We start from the raw sequence: 19,091 nt of genomic DNA on the forward strand, positions 1-19,091 counted from the left end.
GGTAATGATACTCGTTTTGGTTACGGTACCCTACTCGTTTGGTTGTCTTGCATGGTAATGATACTCGTTTTGGTTACGGTACCCTACTCGTTTGGTTGTCTCGCATGGTAATGATACTCGTTTTGGTTATGGTACCCTACTTGTTTGGTTGTCTTGCATGGTAATGATACTCGTTTTGGTTATGGTACCCTACTCGTTTGTTTGTCTGGTATGGTAATGATACTCGTTTTGGTTACGGTACCCTACTCGTTTGGTTGTCTTGCATGGTAATGATACTCGTTTTGGTTATGGTACCCTACTCGTTTGGTTGTCTGGTATGGTAATGATACTCGTTTTGGTTACGGTACCCTACTCGTTTGGTTGTCTTGCATGGTAATGATACTCGTTTTGGTTATGGTACCCTACTCGTTTGGTTGTCTGGTATGGTAATGATACTCGTTTTGGTTACGGTACCCTACTCATTTGGTTGTCTTGCATGGTAATGATACTCGTTTTGGTTATGGTACCCTACTCGTTTGGCTGTCTCGCATGGTAATGATACTCGTTTTGTTTATGGTACCCTACTTGTTTGGTTGTCTTGCATGGTAATGATACTCGTTTTGGTTACGGTACCCTACTCGTTTGTTTGTCTCGTATGGTAATGATACTCGTTTTGGTTACAGTACCCTACTCGTTTGGTTGTCTCACATGGTAATGATACTCATTTTGGTTATGGTACCCTACTCGTTTGGTTGTCTCGCATGGTAATGATACTCGTTTTGGTTATGGTACCCTACTCGTTTGGTTGTCTCGCATAGTAATGATACTCGTTTTGGTTACGGTACCCTACTCGTTTGGTTTTCTCGCATGGTAATGATACTCGTTTTGGTTACGGTACCCTACTTGTTTGGTTGTCTTACATGGTAATGATACTCGTTTTGGTTACGATACCCTACTCGTTCGGTTGCCTTGCATGTCAATATTATTGTCTTGATATTTTCACATGTTTGTGGTACTCTTTCAATTGTCTGCTTGGATAGAAGTGGAATTGCTCATTCATCTGAAAAAAAAATTAGAAAAACTTTTATTTTATAGTATCATAGTTGAAACAGGCCATTTAAGTGGTCATAGGTAACATTCAATTCATATTTGTTTTCAATTTTTCTTTTTACAAAACTATAACAAAAACATAGTAACATAGTAAGGAACAAATTAAAAAATACATATTTTCTAATAGAATTTTTGCATGCATACGCAGGGCAGGCCCATTCAAAAAGGTAATCTTATTTCTAAGGGCATGTTTCCATGCACATAGGCCTATTTGTGACAGGCAAGTTTCTTCAGTATAAAAGACCTTTAATGTCAGCAAAAGTGTTCAAAATGTGAATGTGTAAACTTTCTGTTATTAAAAATTAGTAATTACAAACATAGATAAAGTTGTGTCAAACAAGATATTGTGTACAGTGCAAATGGTCTTTACATGTATGTCTTACAGTATAATTATGAGATTGATTTTTACTCTTTGAACAATTCTGGTGTAACGATTCAGGTTATGCTATCAATATTTAAATATGATGTGATTTATAGTTGAATATACTTTACATGGCTTACATTATTTATAATCACACTGTGTATGTAAGAAATCACAAATTAACTTCAATTGTTATAAATTATGTTTACACAATATACAACATACATACCATTGAATAGTATGCTCTTAGCGATTGGTCCAAGAAGCTCAGCCAACCTCTTTCTTTCTGATTCTTCTACTAATCTTCTATTGCTCTCAAGGTGAAACACTAATTCCCAAATTGTTGGTAAACTTAGTAAGTTCAATCCATAGTAAGCAATTACATCATTTAAATTATGTGGGTCAAATTGCTGCAATGCCTTGCACAATCGTTTCCTATATGGTGAAACTGACTTTGTTTCTTCATCAGTGTTTGGAACCTTGTTGGTTACAACATAATGATTTATGAGATCTTCAGCATCTTTCAACTGTGAAATCTCTGCCACCTCTAGCAACAGATGGACATTAGTAGGTGTGATATAACGACGCTCATGTAGTTGGTTTAATAGGTAATTTGCTGTGCAACTTGACTTGCCAAGGTGCTGTAAGTCGATGTGTTCAAATAGACAGCATCTCAAGAACAGCAGTCGCTCACCAATATAGAGTGAACCAAGATCATACTTCAACTTGTTGAATTGTTCTTGTGATGTATTTACTACAAAAACAAGTGTTTGAGAAATATTATACTATGATTGCCACTAGTCACCACTCTTAAACAAATCATAAACTGTTTCACCGCAAAATAAGCATATTTATATTTTAGCAATATAAAATACTTTTCTTGAACTGCAAAACAAATGATGGATAATTATTGCATTTTTATCCCCATAAAAGTAAAACGCAATCATGACAGAGAAATACAAAATGTAAAAATCAGTTGAGTGTGTTGCAATATTTCATTAAAAAATAAGCATCCATAAGGATTGTGATGCATGTCTCATTCGGATATAAAAACAAAATATCAAAATAAACTAAACATACAATTGTATAAAAGGAACATTGGGAAAAAGATGAAAAGTAATACCTATACCTACCTACATGAATTTTTCTGAATATTTACATATAATTGACATCATTTGACAGTACTATATATATAATTTATACAGTGCTAAGAAACACATTTAAAGGCCAGGTGCGGGCAAAAAAATTCTATTGATCATACATTCCAATAATTATCGATCTATAGTTTCCCCTATCTTTCATAATTTTTGGGATTTTATTTGTGTTACACAAGCTTGTTGAAAATAAGCACTTTCTTATCAGTAATAGATAGTTCAAATTACACAATAAAATCTCTATTCTTTTGTACACAAATTTTGTAAATGAGAGGCATTTTAAAAAGCTATGAAAAATAAACGGTGTGGTAAAAAATGTTATCAGATGACTAAATATAGGTAATATAACTGGAATTTTACATTTCTGGTATTTTTATTCAACTTCAGATTTTTATTTTCATGCTATAGCCAAAATTATCCACCGTATATCCACATCTTTTTTCACCTTCTAGGGAGTCACCAGATATGTCATTGCATTAGGTTAAACTACCTAACTACTGAAAAAAAGTCTTACTGGTTTTTATGGCAGAATTTTGCCAAATTTTGTATTTGACCATATCAAGGGAAATTCATGTTTTTTCGTCTTGATTTCTGTTACAAATATTTGATTTATGTACAATTAATCAGATATTATATTTAAAATTCATGCCTATATACCTGAGCTTTAAAGGACAACTTGACCGAGGACCATATTTTAACAACGTATTAGGGATGTACATACGATTTCAGAACCATCGCGAAATTAAGGATATCGCCGCAAGCGCTCGCCGTAAATTGCTGTGACGTCACAGGTGCATCGCAAAATTTATGTAATGAGTTTTCTGGCAAAGTGCGAAAATTTCTAGTCAACACACTTTGTAAATAAATCGTAAAAAATATAAATGTTGATTTTTTTATTGTTTGTTTTGCTTCTCTGGACTCATTAAGTAGATTTTGCAATGCACCTGTGACCTATATACATATATACATCCCTAATTCGTTGTAATAATATGGTCCTCGGTCAAGTTGTCCTTTAATTATAATTTCATATAACTACATAACATCTACACTATCCTTATCCTTAAGGGTTTTTGCTACAGTAGTTTCATTATAAGCATTTTCCTACCTTGGCTGTTACTAAATTATATCTGTGAGGCAATTTTAAATTTAATTAATTAATTAATGGGAAGAGTGGGATAATCTTCTATAACATAGATTTGTATCACTATTTTCTGACTTGATGTGCACAACTGTATTTATTTTATAAGAAGGTGTTTATATAGGAGAATTGATTATGTATAATTTTTCTTTTTTTACTCTGTCTGCTTTTTTTTGTGTATTCCGATGTATTAAAGAAAGATTGAAAATAAAAAAAAATAAAAAAAAAAAAAAAAAAATTTTAAATTTCTACATTTAGCTTACTATTTCTACATTAGCTTGTATTTTCTACATTAGCAGTAACACTGCTCTATCTAATTGCAATTCAACTTTAATTTCAGACAAACTGTCCATATGGTACATAATCTGATGATCTAATGTTACTCAACTAACCTGTTACTAATGAACTTGTAGTCAGAGGAGCAGCAGTCTGTGTTTCTATACAAAATAAACATATACATATCAAGAATACAGTATCACAGTTGATTCAATACACTGTTCTGTTAATAACACTAAGATGCACTGTTTTATTATTCCGTATCCTATTCATATATTTTTCATTTGACAACTTTCCATATGATACATAATGGTCTCTAAGAATAGCCAACTAACAATAATGAGTCTAGTGAGATGTCTTCCATATCTACATGATCCATCTATATATTGTACATTAATGAGTCTAGTCTAGTGCGAGTAGATAAAGAGGCTACAAAAACATAGAGATTTAAAATGGTCTATGTCAGTTGTTTGTTGCCTTCCATATGTATTATGATGCATCAGATGCTATCTATTGTACAATAATTAGTCTAGTCTGGTGGGAGTAGATAAAGAGGTTACAAAAACATAGAGATTTAAAATGGTCTATGTCAGTTGTTTGTTGCCTTCCATATCTATATGATCCATCAGATGCTATCTATTGTACAATGAGTCTAGTCTAGTGGATAGATAAAGAAACATAGAGATATGGTTCGGTAAAAAAAATGTGTATGTGACAGTTAAACTTTTTGTCATGATATTCATTTTAATCAGACAGAAAACTCATAAGCTGTATTAGGACATGTATGTAAAGTATTCCCTAATAGTTTCATTATTGTTGGTATTATTACAGCTCGTTGTTTATATATCAATCATCTACTATTTCTATATAACTTGTAGCCTTTTAAGGAGACCACGATCATCAAACCATTTTGCAAAGTCTGCAATCAACTGAAATTATCCTCTGACAAATCTAAATGGTTGAAGACAAGTTTCCAAAATTATGATATAAATTTAGGATAATTAGCATAATTATCATAGTTGTTGATAATCATTGTTTGAATATGTCTGTATGTATGAATATAAATTCTTAAAACACCATAACTTTCTAGAAATCTATATTGCTGCATAGGGAATAATTAATATCCCCAAAACACAGAAATGGTAGTTGAAAGTGATTAATACAGAATCTCCTTAGTTTTTATCCTTATGTATTACCAACTTTATATTACATTTAACTTCACATAATGTATCTATCTTCAGGTTTCTTGATGTAGTTCCCAACGTTTCATCATAGTTGTGAAGCATTTTCTCACCTTAGCTGGTACTAATTACATATGAGCAATTTGTTATTTCTACATTTAGCTAATATTTTCTACATTAGTGGTTGTAACACTACCCTATCCAAGGATCTCTAATGATCTAATAATAATCAACTAACCTGTCCGTAATGAGCTTGTAGCCGGAGGAGTAGTAGTCGGTGTATCTATACAAAATAAAAGATATACATAGTCATAATAACAAAAACAGTTTCACAATTTATTCAATACACATTTTAAAGTTAGTTTTTTTCAAATAAACTATTCTGTTAACAACACTAGGATACACTGTTTTATGCAATTCAAATTAGACCTTATTCATGTATATTGAAATCATGAGATTTGTCTGAAACCACCATCTTTGACATATTCTTTGATATATTTAAAATACTAACATTTTCCAAACTTTAACTGTTGATGTTTCTACATTAGCTGATGTTTTCCGAATTAGCTATTGCCATTTCTAAATTGTATGTAATTTTTATGTAATTTAGAATAAACAAATTTTATCAATCAACTGACCTGATGGTAATGATGAGCTTATAGCCAGAGGAGTAGTAGTAGCATCTGGTGTATCTATGCAAACAAAAGATATCTATCAGTACATTGTATTATTGAAAAAAAAAAAATTAAATTAGTAAATTAAATATTTATTTTAAAGTTATGCAGGCCTCCCAGAATAAATACTGCAGATAGATAAATCCTTATTGTGTGAAGAAATCAGATCAAAATTTATATTGCTGCATAGGGAATAATTAATATCCCCAAAACACAGACATGGTAGTTGAAAGTGATTAATACAGAATCTCATTAGTTGTTATCCTTGTGTATTACCAACTTTATATTACATTTAACTTAACACATAATGTATCTATCCTTCAGGTTTCTTGATGTAGTTCCCAACAGTAGTTTTATCATAGTTGTGAAGCATTTTCTCACCTTAGCTGGTACTAATTACATATGACCAATTTGTTATTTCTACATTTAGCTATTGTCATTTCAACATTAGCTAATATTTTCTACATTAGTGGTTGTAACACTACCCTATCCAATGATCTAATGATAATCAACTAACCTGTTCGTAATGAGCTTGTAGCCAGAGGAGTAGTAGTTAGTGTATCTATACAAAATAAAAGATATACATAGTCATAATAACAAAAACAGTATCACAATTTATTCAATACACATTTTAAAGTTAGTTTTTATCAAATAAACTATTCTGTTAACAACACTAGGATACACTGTTTTATACAATTCAAATTAGACCTTATTTATGTATATTGAAATCATGAGATTTGTCTGAAACCACCATCTTTGACATATTCTTTGATATATTTAAAATACTAACATTTTCCAAACTTTAACTGTTGATGTTTCTACATTAGCTGATGTTTTCTGAATTAGCTATTGCCATTTCTAAATTGTATGTAATTTTTATGTAATTTAGAATTAACAAATTTTATCAATCAACTGACCTGATGGTAATGATGAGCTTATAGCCAGAGGAGTAGTAGTAGCATCTGGTGTATCTATGCAAACAAAAGATATCTATCAGTACATTGTATTATTGAGGAAAAAAAATTTAATTAGTAAATTAAATATTTATTTTAAAGTTATGCAGGCCTCCCAGAATAAATATAGTACAGGAAAGATATGCTCAGAATCAGTAAAAGGTTAAAAACATTTTTTTCACCACAATGCATTTCTATAAGGTCCCTATATGAACATACTAAAAGTCTAGAAAAATCCAGGTAGGGGAAATAGGTTTTTTTTAAACAAAATGGCCACCAATGGTGAAAAATGTTTAAAAATGAACAAAAAACATATATTGTATATCTAATTACCACTTTGATAGCAGTTTTTATAATGCTTTTTATATTTCTTTAGTGTCAAACATTTAAACTGCAATATACATATTAATTTAAGTGCTATTTAGCAGCAAAAACACACATTTAAGTATCAAGATATCACCACGGTTATAATAATAGACAACGTAGTCCTATGCATTATAATGGAGGACTACGGTGTCTAATAAAACAGTTCATTTACAATAGAATTATACAATCTTACAATCTATTAATCCATTCATTTTCATTGTCCAGTTATCATCCTCTCTCTATAGGTAGGAATTAAGCATGTGCTGATGCCGTGGTATTCGTCACAAACAGTGGTAACTGGTGGTAAATTTGTCATCAATGGACACATCACGCCATTTGTAACTTTCCATCCCCCAGTCTGTCTGCTGTACCATGGTAATATACACGCAGGAAATGACATTTTGCAGCATTTGTTGTTGGGGGGAATAGACTTTATTTCAAGTGCTGTTTTGCTTTTTGCTACTTTCTCCCAGAACGTATTCCTCCATAGCGCTACCAATGCCAATTCCTCTGATGCGATGGTTTCTTTTTTTTGGAGACGTTTGGTTTTACAGAGTTTGTAAGCATACTACTGCCCAGGTGTTATGACTTTTTAAGACTAACACCTTTTTTTTAACCAAATAGATGGGATGTAGCATCACATCCCTGGATTCCATGTATAAAAAGCAAATTAATTTTTAGAGAGCTTCACAACAAGGAAAGACTTTACATGCATTCACAGTGCTCCCCATCGAGAACATACGGTATTAAATCAATGAATGAAGCAACCGTGACAGAATATTAATTTAAGAGGAAAGAACATATTATTACACATGGGTCAAAATCAACCATATTCATCAATAGAGAAGCAGTGCACATTCCCTCACATATACTATTTCATCATTGATGGCTATGTGAGACAGTCATACACAATGCATCATTTGTTTAAAAAGAACCTTGTACTTTTCCTGCAACCCTCTTTTACTCCATTTACTCCATACACACTGCTAGACTACTCAGAAACCTTCATCTCACTGCCCACTGTATGTTATCAATGGGGGAGCATTGCTACATCAACCTCTTGGCCCGAAACAGCAACATTTCAAGACATTTATTATGTACCATGTTATGTGAAGGCAAAGTAAACTCTTGTGTTTAATGGCTATAATTATGGGCTGTAAGTAAATTTGGTTTAGGAAAAGGTGTTGGTCTTAAAAATCATCACATCACAGTTGGAGTTGTATGTCAAATTCTGTAAACCAAACAGTTTCCAATAAAAAAGAAAACATTGCATCAGGAATTTGGCATTGGTAGGAGGTTTATATGGAGGGAAGTCAATGGAGACTTTAGACAGCCCACTTTTCTTTGAGAAAGTTGCAAAAAGCAAATCTATTCCCTTGCTGCAAAATTTCATTTCGTGAGTCTTTATTACCAGGTATAGCAGTGGATAGGAAATACTCTTCAACCCACAGACTAGGGATGGAAAGTATTGATGACAAATTTACTACCAGCACCAGAGAAACTATTAAAGTTGATTAGATGTACCTGTAAATAAGGTTGTAGTAAAATGAATTGCAGTTGCAGAAAATATGGTTTGGGCTGCTGCTCCACTATTTTTTAAGAATGCCACGGCATAAGCACATGCTCAATTCCCCACAAATAGATGGAGGATGAGATACTGACAAGATGAAAGTGAAATTACCGCATTTATTTGAATAAATGCCCTTAGTGGTTGATTTTTAAGGAGGGTAGTGGGGGCATGTAATCGTCGTGAGGAGTTTATTCGGAGAGGCGTTTATTTTTGTGGGTGTAATGTGGTAACATGTATAATCAAATAAATACACCCTTTAGATATGAACAAATACAACACCATCATGTCATTCAGTGAATTCTATAACAAATAGAGATGTGTTAAAACACAATATTATGTATAATATGCATGTGGCGGGGCGTACATTCAACGAAATAAATTCAAAATGATGTCCGATGGGGGCGGGGGGAGTTGGTGCGGTGGTGTAGGTTATTCAAAATGATGTCTTATAGGGGGGGGGGGGGGGGGTGTTTATTCGATTTTTCTAAATGTAGCGTTTATCCGAATAATTACGGTAATAGATTGTAATCCAGTGATGGCTCAAGGATTTTCCCGGGGGAGGGGGGGGGGGGGTGGGCGGATTGGTTGGAGAGAACGCAGCTAGCGTCAATTGGCTGGGCCATCAAACAAACAAACACCCACTTGGGGAGAGGGGATGGGGGGGCTGGGGGCCGGACAGACTTCCTCACCCTTCCCATATGATCTCCCATCCCTATACCCCTCCCCACTGGCACCACCAATTTTGTAATAATTGTTATAACAGTACAAATGTAAATGAACTGATTTATTATTAGACACCGTAATCCTATGCATTAAGCATAGGAAGGACTGCGTTTTATATATTATAACAATAGGGATATATCTAGATACTTAAACATTTGTTTTGCGGCCATTTTCTAATTAACAACACTTAAAATAATGTGTATATTGTAGTTCAGATCTTCGAAACTGTAAAGAAATATAAAAATCTTTGTAAAAACCGCTATAAAGTGGTAATTAGATCTACTATTTATGTTTTTTTGTCCTTTTTTAGGCATTTTCGACATTGGCGGCCATTTTGTTTAAAAAAACCTATTTCCCCTACCTGGATTTTTCTAGACTTTTAATATGTTCATATAGGGACCTTATAGAAATGCATTGTGGTGAAATAAATTCTGTTGCAATTTTTTCAACCATATTTCATAGTTTTCCTGTACTAATACTGCAGATAGATAAATCCTTATTGTGTGAAGAAAGATTTCTGCAGGGAAAACAATAGATTTACATGACGCCTATTTGGGATAAATGTTTAGCTTAGCCTAAATCTGTTTTATTTTTTAAAAAACAGATTTAGGCTAAGCTAAACATTTATCCCAAATAACTTGAGGCATTATGTAAATCTATTTGTTTTCCCTGCAGAAATCTTTTTTTTTTTTCTCTTGCTGTTATCTATTATTCAAAGGGCCTTTGCAGATATCTCACACACACATGTTCCTATGTCATTAAAACAAACTAATAATATTGCTATTGAAGAAAATGTTGATGATAATTCCAAATTTCAATTACCTTCTGAAAATAGGTTCTTTAAACGAGTGGTATCCATGAGCTTATCGCCACATTTAACACCATTGAAATCTTGTTCCAAGCATCGTTTGAGACGATGTAAATGAGGCTTCTCTGCTGGATTACAAGCACTACACAACACACATAGATTGTAGCCAACTCCTTCACTTGTGACAAGCACATTTTCTAGTTGATGCTTCAGATATCCTAACACCTATAACATAATGAAAAACTTAAGTTAAAAATATTCTTTTATTACATTCTAGTACTGTTTTGTTGAAAATGTTAACACATATTATCCTTACCTCTATGCAGAAGCTTCGATGTGGTTCATTTATTGGGCCTGTAGTACTGCCATCAACTTTAATTAGATGAAATATTTCAAGCTGATAAGAAAAGTTTATTAAAAAAAGTTAATAAATGCAAAAAGGTATCATTGGATTATTACAATTAGGCCTACCTTTTGTAGGTTCATGTTCAACATTCATTCAAACATTTTAATTCAGTAAAAGTGGCAAAATTAGTTCAAAATGCTATGGATTTTCTGTTCAAATATATTTATTTGAAACTAAATACATAATAATTTCTGTACCTTTAATGCATGCCGGTTTTCAATTTTCACTGTGCCTAAATTAACCCCATGATCCTTAAAGTCAAATTCACTGCGATTTTGAAACACATCTGGTTCACCAGGTCTACCTTTGACCTCCATCAAGTCAAGAAATGCAACAACCAATGTATTGTATACAGCATTGGGAAGAAAGTCCGTAGGTGTAAGATAGATCGATACCATATTTTTCTCGTCCGTTTTAACTTTAAGACTCTCTTTCTCGGTTTTCATTCGAGATGGAACAAGGAATACCCGGTTACCTTCAGTTACCTGCAGATGTAAGCAAAGTGTTGTAAATTAAAATATTACAAGTATAACATTTAAGCTAATTTAAGTGACAACCATGAATCTAAAATAAGATTTTGAACTTACCTCTGATTTCTCAAAGAGCAAACCAAATGTTTTCATCACTTCAGTAAAGATTTCAAAGCGATGTGGATCTTCCTCTAATTCCTGTTCCCATAAATACCGTAGCAGTCTTTCCTCCAGCATTCCTTCCTTATCAAGCTTTTTCCACAGCACCTTCATTTGCTCCTATATTTAAAAAAAAACCAGTTTATTCTTACTTTACACAGTACAGTCACATGATCAATACAATTATACTGTTTTACATCAAGTTACTAAGAACAGATTATTAACATCACCTATACATCCACATTTTTGACAATTTAATATCATAATAAAATACATTATCTACCTACCACTTTAATAGACGGTTTAACTACCGTGATCACTTTTGTCACCATTTGAATCATCATTTGAAGATCTGTTATCACAGTGTTTTTCAGTTTTTTGTTAGAACTTGAATGCAAAATGATCCCAATGTCATTCATATACTCTATGGCAGTGGCGAGCCCCTCTTTGGATATTTCACATTTCGTGCCAATCCTGGAAACCTAATACAGAATTTAATTTAAATAAATAACTTAACTTAGTACATTACTTGTAGAGCCTGGAGAAAATCTAATGGAAAATTCAATGATAGGCCAGGACGCGTAATTTTTTTTCCAGGATGAACGTGGGCAATTTACATAAATGGGCATGGCTTAACCCCCCCCCCCCAACTACTCTCGCGCATGCGCGTATTGTCTACTTTCAGCAGAGAGAGTATGCAGAGATTAAATAATTTGTGTAAACAGCGTTTGCCAACCGAAATGGTGTTAGCATATTACACTGGAGCCCTCGGTTCGAGGTCTTTCAAGTACATGTTTTTTTAATAGTTGATAGAGATTATTTAGAGGGTTAGGTTTAGTATATTTAGGAAGTAGATCAGCTATCTTGCAATTCTTTATAGAATTATTATTAGTATATGAATTATTCATGATTTCTGCCCACGTTCGTCCTGAAAAAAAAAATACGCCGCCAGGACTATAAATATCACTAGTATCTGTAGGAATAAAAACAAAGTAACAATAAATAATAATATTATATAATTACATTAGAATCCACCATCAAAACTTTACCTCCTCAAGTGTAATACACAATTCTGTTTCACCAATTCTTTGCAAACTTTCCTGTAAATTAACCCACTTTACTGGAACTTCTCTCACCATTTCCTTCATGTATCTACCAACGTTTCGCTTAAGTTTTGTAATACCTTCAGGTGATTTCATGGTGTTATCAACCATGTACATTTCACAATCTACATGGTGAGCATATGGCATTCCTTCCATTTTATCAAACATTTTCTTGTACATCTTCATAACCTTCAATTAATAAATGCATTCATATTGCTACTATCGCTGATAACTCATCACAATGATTACTGATCACGCTGATATACTTTATTATCTATATAGTATATTTCATTTAATATTTTTACTTTGTATTCAATGAGTGGTAAATTAAAAAAACAAATGAGTTTAAAATGGACATTTTTTATAAATACAATTTAGATCAATTTGAAGCGATTTTGAATTTTGACGGCCATCTTGGAGTCATATGTTAAATTTCAAAATACATTCTGAAGATGATATACCCAATCAAAAATTTTCTGAAAGAGCATTTAATAGGCATTATAAATACAATTTAAATCAAATGGTCATTTTGGATTTTTGTCGCCATCTTGGATTTTGTTTGCGCCTCCAGGCATATTTTCAAGCCAAGTGTTGACAATGATATAGCCACTGAGAATACTCACATGATCAGCGAGATCAATCTGCGTGATCTCAGTGATCATCATGATCAGTGGTTTACAAGACAATTTGTCACAACCTAATGTACACAATCTTCCATAACTGTTACAGGCTGTTTTATTTGATTCATACTGTAATTCAAAATGACAAAATCTCAAACAATGTTTCTACTTTAATGTGCTTTCTTTAATGAATTCTTTTGTAATGCATGTAATGTGTAGCTTAAATGTTCCATTTTCATGTTATATTATTTGATTGTATAAACATGTACATTAGACCTCAAACTGCTTTTTTGTTCTAATTGTACTGATGGGTTGTTAAATACAGTCAACCTTTTTGTAGGCAAAATATTAATTCTAAAGAGCCTATTAATTTACCTTACTACACGCACAACGCAATTAATAATTGTATACAAACAGTATATACAAACCAATCGCGACTGGTCGCCGTTACCCATACCACACGTGTGACACGTTTAAAACTTTTCAGTTTCACTCAGTTACAGTAAAAATAGAACATGGGCAACTATACATGTAACTAAGCTTATGTCTACATTTTTGTGCGCCTGTCAGTTGCAGTCAGTTGAGGTTTATAGTTGCATTCAGTTGTGTTCAGAGCGCTTATGTTGACATAGTTAAGAAAAAGACAAGATATAAATATCTAATATTTATATACTATTTACCTCCTCCTCTTTTTCTGATGCTGTCCCTGACAATTTGTCCACATGAGTTGCAACCAAACAGATGGGAGGTGACCCTATGTTCTTGCCATCAATTGAAATAGTGTTTCCTGAACCATGTTGTACAGTGTGTTCATAAATGGACCTTATCCAGAACAAATTCATGTCCAAATTAGTCATTCCTAGCTGACCCTAAAATGACAATGACAATATATTTTTTAACTAATATTGAAATTAAATTACATTATTAAATCATAGCATTTGTAGTTTACAAGATTGTCTAAAGTACTAAAGTTTAACTTACTATTTTTGAACCCCGTGGTTTAGCTGGCTCATCCAAGTTGTCCATGACATTGAAAGCAACACAGTATGATACTGTATTTGTCAGGAAAAACTGGAAATTAACAAGGATTATGTTTTTATGGTTAATTATAATATAATATTACAATATTTTATATAGATAAAGTTTAATGACTCCAGTAAAAACTTCAACATTCTATTTGCACACTACACACTGTACTGTTTCATCAAGGTGATAAAATAGCTCTTCTTTTTATCACTTTTATGAAACAATCTAGTGTGCAAATAAATACTCATTTATTTATCTATTTTGCTCTGCTTTTGTTACGAGCACTTTTGTTCATGCCTCATCAAGTCAAACATGCAGATTAATGCAGACTGTAAATTCAACTTTCACCATTTTTACATTGTGATACCAGAACCCTACCAGGACTGTGGTTCCTATGTTGTGGGAACTAACTTGACATGATGTGTATTACTATGTATGTTTTGTTATGTTGTCATGATCATTTCAAAACCATTGGCTAGGTCTAACCTACTTGTTTAGACGTTTAAAAACAAGCTACATGCTGTCACCCAGACAGTGAGCAAATCCTGTCAATGTCTAAATATAGCGCAATTTCATTGTTGATATATACATGAGTCTGTCGTATTGTCGTCATTGTCTAGGCCAGAGTGATACATAACAATAAATTGGAACAGATACCATCAATGCAGGCAGGAACACATAATGATTTATTGTAAGAGGGATGTATGTATGTCAAATTAAATTGTTTTTCCACCATCGTTCAGCTCGCATTGATACACGTGGTAATTTCTTACAAGAGGGGTGTGTGTACTACGTCAAATGGCATTTCCACAACCATTGTTCAGCTCGCATTGATACACGTGGTAATTTCTTACCATCAAAGTCATACAATTGTTGATATTATTTCAAAAGTGATACCTCTCTGTTTACTTTTTCATTTGGATAGTGATTTGCATTTATTATGAGTCTTAATACGACCTTCTTTCATTTTAGATCAGGAATATTATTTGTTGTAATTAGATTGTGAATAGTATGTGTAAAATATTTATTTTAGCATTGTTTATTGTAGATCACCTATTGATCTTTATTTAACATCGCATTATTGCATGAAATAAGAACAAAAGAGAAAGAAAGAAAGGCCTGGTATAATTGGTGGAGGTATGGTATTCTGATGTTTTGAGGTTGTTTAATGTTTACTGACGATGCTTAAATAATATACGAAACCTTCTCATTCCCACATCTACTCCACTCCGCCCCTCCACCCTCTCTTTTTACTGTTGACAATATTGACAGGTACAAATGCCCTGTGGTCCCCTCCCCTGTATCAGCCCCTGGTGATGTTTCATATGAAAACTTGTGATAAAAAAAATCAGTAATTGAAACATGTAAGATCAATAGAACTAGAAAAACCAACAAAAACATAGTCTAAAAAAAAGTTGCACATTGATAAAATAACCCTGTTAAAAATGTTCTTGGAAAAATACTGTAAGAACACATCATGTAAAAAGAAAGTAAAGCTCTATTAGTATTTAAAAGCTTCCAATTGATTTATTTCTGAACCTAATAAAAATAATATTTGTTTTAAATATGACTCTTAGAATACAATTGATATTCATAATACAATAATGAAAACATACCCTGTGCGTTATATAGTAGTCTAGTTGACCAGCGTAGTCCCATATACTAGTTATGTCACTCACATTTTCTTTTCTTCTTACCATCTTATACATACCATTCTTAAATTTAGCCCAGGTTCCAACATTGCCTTCTACAAAAAATTACAGAAACAAAACCAATATAACAGTGTTACTGATCGATATCATTATACATCTTGTATGCAGATTTAAATGTTATAAAAGCTTTATTAGTCTGTGCCTACCTTCTTTTAACCTTTTATCAACCTTTTCTCCTAAAGCATGTGAACGAATTTGCTCTGATAGCTCAATATCTATACAATGCAAGAAATGGACAATTAGATAAGGAAACCAAGGTGTTGTATGGGATGAGAGTAATACAATGATAAGCAATATTTTGAACATTGACAGTAATTTTCCAATTCCTGGTATCTCAGGTGATTTCAATCACCTCATTGAAAATGTAACACCAAGACGTAATGGTTGCATAGCCAAATGAATTGTTATTTGTTGTATAGCCAATGTGTAAATGGCATTATATTATACATTTAAGAATGTTTTTATTTAAATATTAGTATTATTTTACCAAAAATAAATTAATGTTAAAATTATAGCAAAATTATGAATAAGTAAAATTTAACATTTTCAGTTGCTTTTCTCACCATTTACACCTTTTATCTTTTTCCATTGACTACAATCCTTCTTTGCTTGAAACACTGTGGTTGTAACAATTCCATCTGTGGATTGTTCTGCAGAATTGAATCTATTATAACAATGTATAGTAAAGTTAAACATTTATTGTACGTTTTAGACACATACAAAGTATGTATAAAATTACTAAATCATAAAAGGAGACTGCATTTAAATATATATTCCAATCATAAAACAACTGATAAATTTTAAATAAATAGAACATTTATAGTAAGTTAATTAAAAGTAAATTAAAGTGAATAAAATTAATGTTTTTATTATTTAATAAGAATCATAATTTAAAATACTGCAATGTTACCCTTAGTGTATAGTAATTCAAATTAAACATTCCCTTACCAAAGCTGAATGCCTTCACTTACCATTCACAAAGCATTTCTTAGCATTCTGATTAAGAGGCTTAAACTATGAATGCCTAAAATCTTAAAATGATCACTAAAATGGTTGATGGTTAATACACAGCATGATACCGTAATATAAACAATATACCAATTTTACTTGTTACCTTTCTCCAACCATAGCCTTTACACAGCTAGTCTTGCCAGCACCTTCTTTTCCTAGAAACATACATCTTGAATTCACAACAGACATGCTACCAGTTTTAAGTTCTTCTTTATATATTTTAATAGCATGTTTACCCCTGGCACGTATCTCTGCAGGAACTAACAATTCTATTATGAAAAAAACTAAATTGTTATCTCATTCTGCCTCTGTAAGCCTTAAAAATGCTTCATATTATCTATATATTAATGCTACTAAATTGTCCGCGTAATTTTACGTATCTCCTCTGAAACCACTGAACGTTACATGCTCACATTTGGCACACTGATGTTTATTGAGGGACCGCACATGATAGGCTATGTCACTTTCTTAAATTTTAAGGATAAACACTTAAAAAAGGCAAAAAAATAACAGTAATTTGACGTCTCAGCGACCATGTTATGTCACTGTATAAACTACGCAACTTCCTCTGTTGTGTATCACCATGACCGGATCTACAAATACCATGCCGGGCCGCCAAATTAAAATAGTGTTTAGTCTCGGCAGCCAAACAACCGTATCGAATGATTGCGTCGCTTTAATTAATTATACCTATCCTTTGAACAGAATGATTTTCGTAAACCACGGTTTGGCCCAGTAAAACGCTGTGGCAATGATATCAATGCTTAGTACGTTGAAGATCGAATCCGCGATATGTAAAAATAATCACCGCTTAAAGCAAAAAATAAAAAACTAGAAAAAAAGATACCAAACCTCACACAAAGAAATTGCAAAATATCAAAAACCATTGAAATAAAAAAAAATGTAAATGAATAAAAATAAACACATACAAACGAATCCAAATATTTGGGATTTTTATTTGTAAATGTGAACACTAATTCTTAGCATAATTAACAAACAAAATATCAAATAATACACAACGAAAAATACACCCAAAATATAGTTTGGTATTTTATACTTTTGTTAGTGTACGCGCGCATCATTTAATTCCGACTATCACCACCATCTACACTTTTTAGGTGATTTGAAGTCCGTAAGCAGCTGTAGTTTTATTCCAATACTTCATTCACATCTTAATTCTATAAATTACCAATTCATATTTGATCATTGAAATGTTTTAAACTGCTGACTGATTGACAGTTCAACATGCATGTCCCTCTAATGCACGTTGTCATTTTCTGATGCGCACCCTAGATTAACACAGTACAATTTCTTTAGCATCTTTTATTTTCGTAAAGTCCCATATCCAGTATTGCTTTCATTTTTGAGCTTACAGATATTTCAAAGTAAAGGAATATTTTGTGTATAACAAAATCAATGGCTGTAAATAGTTCTGAATTTTTATTCTTGAAATAATTTGTCAGAGTACTTTTATCAGGGAAGAGTGTGTTTTTATTATACTTTCTCCTCCCATGCGAATTAGTATATAACCACATATTAAGGCAGAAAAAGACTGTACGGAGCACGGGTTACTGCTAGTCATTATTTTGTTATTAAACAGTAAAATAAATGTCATCTCATATACTGTATAATAGTTCTCGTCAACTTTAATAATATAATACCTTAGGTAAACTTGAACCTTGGGAAATGATACCGTAAGAATAATAAATTATATATATATATCTAATAATATTAATACAAATATATTAAACCAACTATGTCAATGTCAATTAATATGATAAAATAGTGGCAACCATGTACATATATATCAATTATTGATTAGGCTGATCCAGAGAATGTAGTTCCATTAACCAGAAAAATAAGGTCTGCCAGCTTATATAAAAAAAAATATTCACCTTACAGTTTGTTTCTGTAGTACAATTTTGTAAAATGTATAATAGTAGCATTGATAATTTCAAATGACCACCTGTACCACACTCTATTTTGAGTATTGTTATAAACATCATAAAAAAACTACCACAGAGAAAGTGACACCTAGAAGTAACTATAGTGAATCAAATCTGGAAGTACTGTAGTGACCATTTGAACCTACATTTTGGGAAACATTTGAGATAGGTAGGATAGGTTACAGTTTAAAGCTTTTGCATTGTGTTTGCCTATCTTAGATTAAAGTATAATTTATATTTCTAAACTTTACTTACTGTCAAAATAGTTTAAAATCACAGTTTTTTCTTTTTTCGTTATGTACCTATTTGTTTCTACAACAGATTCGGGCGTCTTTCCTTCCTAAA

The 19,091-nt window shown here is 32.3% G+C and overlaps 1 protein-coding gene across 1 annotated transcript in view; it reads right to left on the reverse strand.

Moving 5' to 3' along the window:
- Positions 1-1,031: 1,031 nt before the first annotated feature.
- The window catches only part of LOC144835479 (uncharacterized), a 79,660-nt gene continuing 61,600 nt past the window's right edge, over positions 1,032-19,091 (reverse strand). Inside the window, exons 5-23 of the mRNA XM_078690564.1 lie at positions 19,002-19,086; positions 16,904-17,069; positions 16,353-16,453; positions 15,936-16,004; positions 15,694-15,824; positions 14,033-14,122; positions 13,732-13,920; positions 12,378-12,620; positions 11,616-11,810; positions 11,287-11,448; positions 10,897-11,184; positions 10,610-10,690; positions 10,308-10,518; positions 6,791-6,844; positions 6,391-6,435; positions 4,949-4,969; positions 4,135-4,179; positions 1,680-2,204; positions 1,032-1,039 (exon numbers count right to left, since the gene is read on the reverse strand). Of these exons, the coding sequence (XP_078546690.1) occupies positions 1,032-1,039; positions 1,680-2,204; positions 4,135-4,179; positions 4,949-4,969; positions 6,391-6,435; positions 6,791-6,844; positions 10,308-10,518; positions 10,610-10,690; positions 10,897-11,184; positions 11,287-11,448; positions 11,616-11,810; positions 12,378-12,620; positions 13,732-13,920; positions 14,033-14,122; positions 15,694-15,824; positions 15,936-16,004; positions 16,353-16,453; positions 16,904-17,069; positions 19,002-19,086 (2,709 nt within the window). The remainder of the gene's footprint in view (positions 1,040-1,679; positions 2,205-4,134; positions 4,180-4,948; positions 4,970-6,390; positions 6,436-6,790; positions 6,845-10,307; positions 10,519-10,609; positions 10,691-10,896; positions 11,185-11,286; positions 11,449-11,615; positions 11,811-12,377; positions 12,621-13,731; positions 13,921-14,032; positions 14,123-15,693; positions 15,825-15,935; positions 16,005-16,352; positions 16,454-16,903; positions 17,070-19,001; positions 19,087-19,091) is intronic.

This window comes from Antedon bifida, chromosome 2 (assembly GCF_963402885.1).
Source record: "Antedon bifida chromosome 2, ecAntBifi1.1, whole genome shotgun sequence".
Taxonomy (NCBI): Eukaryota; Metazoa; Echinodermata; class Crinoidea; order Comatulida; family Antedonidae; genus Antedon; species Antedon bifida.